We start from the raw sequence: 6,691 nt of genomic DNA, 5'->3' as shown, positions 1-6,691 counted from the left end.
GTCTCTCCATCCCAAAATATAAGACATTTTGGGTAGATTAAGCTTTCATTAAATGCATCAATTTTAATATTATCCTTTCTTTCTCTATAATTAATTTTTGTCCCTTCTCTTATCAACATATTAAATGATGGGTATTTTTAAAAGTTTATATTTTTATTTTGAAAAGACAAGGTTATTAAGTGTATTTAATAAAGTTTATTGGTATGTGAAATTTTATCTAAAAATTTCTTATAATTTGGGACAAAGAGAGTATAAGATAAACTCAACTAACTTCATATTTATTAAGAAATGATAGTTACATCCTTGGAATTGTTAAGAAAAATATGTAATTTTATCATTTTCCCCTTTTTTACAATTAATAAACATAATAACTTATTGTCTAAAAATTCATAGGATAATAAATAACTAAATAAGAGGTAATTACTCTAATCTTATCTTATATTAAAGATATATTTTTTTTTAAAATTTGCATTCTATTAAGGATTGCAGGGAGTATCTACCAGATTCTGTCAAGTCACGTAATATATTTCATTGGAAATGCTACTTTATATTAATATTCCGGTTAAGACTAAACATTCTTAGGGTTTTATATATTTATTTAATCCCCATACGTTTTCATATATTTTATTAGTCAACGAGCCAATCGGCCAAAATTTATATATATATATATATAGAGAGAGAGAGAGAGCGAGAGAGAGAGAGAGAGAGAGAGAGAGAGAGAGAGTATACACACGTAGATGCATCTTTAAGGACATTAAAAATAAAATAATCAAAATTTTGGCCTCTCCTTCCACCATTAGCCTTCAAAGTCCTTGACTTCCAAGGCAGCCCTTGTCTTCACCATAAGGCTTATTCTTGGTTCTTAGCATTTGCCGATATGACTTTGCTCCTTTTCTCCCTGAATCATTCTAGTTTTTGTCTTTCTCAAAACTTTCAATTCCCCAAAAAGCCTTCCGTCTTTTCCTTCCTCTAAGGAAAAAGCTATAACATTCTGGTTTTCATCTTTCACTGTACTTTCAGTACTCATCAAAGAAATGCCATCGAACTGTTTCTGCTGTTTCCTCGCGCAAGAAGAACACCAGCAAGTCAAAACAAGGTATGTATATCTGATCTCTCTCTCTCTCTCTCTCTCTCTCGTGTGTTTCTATCAAACAAGAACGATCCTTCTGATATTTCCCTGTTGCGTTTCTGTTTGCTGAAGGGAAAACAATAATAGGGACTATCCATGGGAAATGTATACGCTAAAGGAGTTGCTTCGTGCAACAAACAATTTTCATCAAGATAACAAGATCGGAGAGGGTGGCTTTGGAAGTGTGTATTGGGGTCGAACAAGTAAAGGCATCGAGGCAATCATATATATCTATATATACACCGACATATCCATATCTTGTCTCTTTCATTCTGACTTCTGTATGATATTTATGTGGAACGTGATTTCTGCAGATTGCAGTGAAGAGACTGAAGACGATGACTGCAAAAGCAGAGATGGAATTTGCAGTAGAAGTAGAAGTACTTGGAAGAGTGAGGCATAAGAATCTGTTGGGTCTGAGAGGATTCTATGCAGGTGGAGAAGAAAGACTCATTGTTTACGATTACATGCCCAATCATAGCTTGCTCACACATCTTCACGGCCAGCTCGCTTCAAGTTGTCAGCTAGATTGGCCTAAACGAATGAGCATCGCCATCGGAGCAGCTGAAGGCTTAGCGTGAGTAACTCATCACCATCATCATTTATTAGGGCTGGCATGTTAAACGTGAACAGACCGATCTCTGATCTCTTTCCTTTTCAATTATGAAGGTATCTGCATCATGAGGCGAGTCCTCACATTATACACAGAGACATAAAAGCGAGCAACGTGCTTCTGGACACTGAATTTCAAGCAAAAGTGGCTGATTTTGGTTTTGCAAAGCTCATACCTGAAGGTGTGAGCCATCTAACCACAAGAGTCAAAGGGACTTTGGGATATTTGGCGCCAGAATACGCCATGTGGGGAAAAGTTTCTGAGAGCTGTGATGTGTACAGCTTTGGGATTTTGCTTTTGGAGATCATAAGTGCGAAGAAACCGATAGAGAAGCTTCCAGGAGGAGTGAAAAGAGATATAGTTCAGTGGGTAACACCTTATGTTCAAAAGGGTATCTTCAATCATATTGCAGATCCAAAGCTGAAGGGTAAGTTTGACATGGAGCAGCTGAAATCTGTGGTGGTTCTGGCTATGAAGTGCACCGACAGTAGCCCGGAGAAGAGGCCGAGTATGGCAGAGGTGGTGGAGTGGCTCAAGGGCTGCAGCGGCGGCGGCGGCGTTGTGCGGAGGAGGAAGGAGATTCCGGCCGTGAGGGACAACAATAATGGAGAAGTAGAAAACGACAAGAATGATAAGGACTATGAAGACCTGGGAAAGAGGCAATCCATGTTGAGAATACCAAGCGATAGATATAAAATAAGATGATATTGCTTTGATGAGTTCTGTGTTTGTGTGACATTAAATATGGATCTCGCTGTTCATGGAGAGTGAAATATGGAATTTTATACTTCGGAGTTTGTGAGGTATCTTCTTGGCTTTCACACCTTTTCTGATGCTGTCTCGCCGAATGACCGTACGACGATGACTTCGTCTTGCAATTAATTCTAGACTTAGCTTATTTCTCAAGGGATATATTTGTGTATGTTTATTTTTTAAATAGTAGCGTGATTTACGTTTTGGAATTTAAGTTCAGTGGAAAAGTTATAATAAATATAATCGACTAATACTCAATATTGGATATAATGGAGGAGGTTTTTATTTTTTTAATGACTAAAGTATATTTTTAATTCTCTAACTTTATATAAAATTTTAATTTTATAAAATACTTTTTAGTCCTTTAACTCTATCATTTCAAATGATTATCTTTTATGTCAATTATTATTATTTTTTAAAAATAAACTTAATATGTCAATATTTTAAAATATTTTGTTAATATTTAAAAGTTTAATATAAAAATTTATTAGGATGAAACTAACAATATTAGAATTATAGGACTAAAAAATACTTTATAAAGTTGAGAGACTAAAATAAAATTTTGAATAAAATTAAAGGATTAAATGTGTACTTTAGTATTTTTTTAAATTTAAGCATTTTTTTCTGATTTTTTTAAACAAATTAAAGTTGAGGGTTCAAAACTTCAAATCCCTTAGATTTAAAAATTACCTTCAAAACATTTATCTCTAATTGTGATAATATAATTTGAATTTGACCTTAAAATATTGAAGACAGGATAGTAGGAAAAAAAAAGCCGCGTGAAATATTAATGTGTTAATATATAAGATTTGAGTTTCAAACATTGTATGAAACTTAAGATAAGAAGCTTTAATTTGTTCATGAATGTTAAATAATATGAGCTTATATATATCGATTTTAAGGTTTTCTTTAAAAAAATTTAGATGATAGTGGATTCATTAATTTAAATAAAAATTGAAGAATAAATACCACCGACCAACTTAACGCACCACCCACATTATTGCCGTACGTCAACTGTAACGTGACCAGCTGGGACTATGTTGGGAATTAACTGCTCGAAACTCAAACATGAGATTGGTAAACTAGGAAAAATTAGTCCACAACATAAAAAATTAATATTCAAATTTTTTTATGAAAGATATTCATATTTAATATCTGACTATATTTTAAATAAAATTTGACTCTAATAATAGAGCACGTGTGAATTATAAAAAAAATACGCTACTATAAAAAAAAAATTCACGTTGCTTTTGTAGAAGTATTTACTTGCATATTGTGAGGGACATAGATCCAAGCAACATAAAAAGATGAAATATTCACATTACTTTTATGAGAGGCATGGATAAAAAAAAACAACGTCACTTTTAATAATGAGATCTGTAGTTTATTAAGAAACCACATCCCTTTTATAGAAAAAAGGACCTAATTTCTAAAGAAATCACATCTTTTTTATTAAAAAAATGATGAAACCATGTCCTTCTTTTTCTTAATATAAGCTACATCTTTTTTTACAAAAGTAACATTTTTTATTATTATTATGATTTTACACATAGTGAATCAGTATTTTATATTATAACCAATTGAGCCTACAAATTTTTACAACAGCATAATCATATGACTAATGAAATACCAAAATCATTATCTACTCAAGTGTTCAATATTTACAATTAAAGTCTAATAAACTACAACAATATATTTATTTGACTTTCTAACCATCTAATTTTTCTATAAGTCTAGCTAAACTATAAAATTTTCACTATATAAATAGCTCTTTAAGAAGCTAACCTGCCAAACTATTTGATATATTTTTAGTGAAGTATAATAAAATTTAAATTAAAAAAGAAATTAAAACAATTTAAATATCTTAAAAAACTAATATTTATAAAAATAATTTTAACCTGCATGTTAAATATATCTTTATTGAATAACAGACATGAAAGTTAAAATTAATTTTTTGTTCATTAAATTATATTTTTTTGAATAAAATTAACCACATCGTGTTTACATGTAAACAAAGTTGATTTTTTAAAGTAATTTGATTTAATAAAAGTTGATTTAATATCTACGTCCTATTCTTGTGAAAAGTGATGTGGATATGTGAAAAATCAACGTCCTAATTTATATAAAACAACATGAATTATTTCAAAAATAAAAATAATGTTTTCAAAATCAACGTCTCTTTAAAATAAAAGCGACGTGAAAATTTTTTCTATATTTAGATATGATGAAATTTTTTTAAAATAATTTAACCACGTTACATTTTAGATCAAAGATGTCATTTTATCAAATAATTTTTTTAATCTATAATTAGCTATATCATTTTTTTGTTAAAAGAACGTGGATTATATAACAAATTTTAACGAAAATTAATTCTTAAATCAACGTCAATATCTACATCCTATTTTTGTTGAAACCGATGTGGATTTTCTTGGCTATTATTTAATAGTGATAAAATAAGAATATCCATGTCGCTTGTTGGTAAAAATGACATGGGTTATTCTCATATTTTTTAAATTCAAACTTTAACCCTCCGCCCGCAAAGCCCTAAAAGGTTCAGATTTAATGCTCCCTCGGCATTGGAACCCAAAACCTCGCCTCTTTTTCCCCTCTTCTCTCCTAAATGCACAGACCTCAGCTCCTCCTTCAGCTCAAGCTCCCCTCAGGGCCTCTTCTTCCCACAGCTTTGCTTCGCTTCTCCCCTGTTCAATTTTGTTCCCACACGCCATTCAGGTTTTTTTTTTAAATTATTGTCTGCTCATTCCATTAATTTTTTATGCCCAGAAAATTTTTTTTATTGGTATCTTCTCTCAATAAATTTTAGTATATTGATTTTAAATTTATTGGAAGATTCTGCTTATCTCAACTGAAATTTTTATTATATTATATGTATCATATGTGCTAGCTGCTTAATGTCTTTTGAGAATTTGGAGAATAGACAATAAGAATATGTATCAAAATCATCTGAAGTTCTCACTCTCTAACGTTTATTATGAATTGGAGAGCATTTGAATCATTGGATAAATCAAGAGGTGAAAATGCTCTCAATGGCAAAGAAACACATATTATTATTTGATTTTGTGTTTTAATTAACTTATATAACTTGCATTCATTTGATGTGTCATTAGGATCCGAAGAATACTGAGGACTATTTTTATCTACCACAATTATATGAGTTTTACAAAGCAATAGCAAAGCCAATCCACTTAACAAAATATAAAGGAATTGTGGGTGTCGATAAGACACATCTCTTTGTAATTGATAAGAAAGATATTCTAAAATTTCTGTTGATGAGGAAGCTAGATATATCTTGGGCCATGTTATTAATTTAATAAATTTATTATTTATATTTTTCTCATTTTTTATTTTAATTTATATGTATTAATTTTTATCTCCTTTTATTAATAGATTTCTCATATTAAATTTTTTTTAATTTTTGTAATAATCCACGTTGTTTTAGAAAAATCAGGACGTTGAATTTTTTACATATACACATTTTTTTAATTTTAATTGACATGGATATGCTTAACGAAATCAAAAATTCACGTCACTTTCTTTGTGTGTGACGTAGATGTTAGAAATCACGTCCTTTATTTGTTAAAAGTGATGTCTATATATTTGAATATTTCTAACTTAATTACATAAATGCCACGTGACTATTTTTTACATCGTGTTTATGAAAAGTGATGTTAATTGAGGGTAATAAAAAGTGTTTTCCGTAGTAGTGATAATAGCTCGAAAATGGAAACACATATCAGGCCAATTGTCCTCATATCAGGCCAACTGTGCTTCAATTCATCAATTTGATGGTCTAAAATAGACCCAAAAATAATAATAATTGTAACCACACACGTTATTATATTTTTTTACATGGGATTGGAGGTTGGGAATTGAGATTGAGATTAGGATTTTTTTTGTTTTTGGATCTCCCACATCTAACATCCTAAAATTGCTTTTTCACTTTAGAATGTTGTTTGGATAATTATAACGTGTGAATTAACTTTTTAAAAGGACTTTGAAAAAGACATCTAGAGTGATGAATTTGGCAATCGAACATTTCAGAGCTTTTGAAATGGAGATGTAATTATGTGACCATGCATAAGTAGTACTAACTTTTAATATTTAGTATGGAGTAATGACAATTCCAATCCTAATACCAATCTCAACTTATATTGGATTACTCAATACCACTACTCATA

At 30.4% G+C, this 6,691-nt stretch overlaps 1 protein-coding gene across 1 annotated transcript; it reads left to right on the top strand.

Annotated features, from left to right (window-relative positions):
* Positions 1-813: 813 nt before the first annotated feature.
* LOC129304166 (PTI1-like tyrosine-protein kinase At3g15890) lies at positions 814-2,671 on the top strand. The gene is made up of 4 exons (XM_054943856.1): positions 814-1,096; positions 1,202-1,346; positions 1,444-1,706; positions 1,799-2,671. Exons 1-4 carry the CDS (start codon positions 1,035-1,037, stop codon positions 2,445-2,447), a joined length of 1,119 nt encoding a protein of 372 aa, XP_054799831.1. The 5' UTR covers positions 814-1,034; the 3' UTR covers positions 2,448-2,671.
* Positions 2,672-6,691: the final 4,020 nt, after the last annotated feature.

This window comes from Prosopis cineraria, unplaced genomic scaffold, assembly GCF_029017545.1.
Source record: "Prosopis cineraria cultivar Desert tree isolate PC_DT_omini unplaced genomic scaffold, ASM2901754v1 PC1, whole genome shotgun sequence".
Classification (NCBI taxonomy): domain Eukaryota; kingdom Viridiplantae; phylum Streptophyta; class Magnoliopsida; order Fabales; family Fabaceae; genus Prosopis; species Prosopis cineraria.
This window is presented reverse-complemented; position numbering and strand designations above follow the sequence as displayed.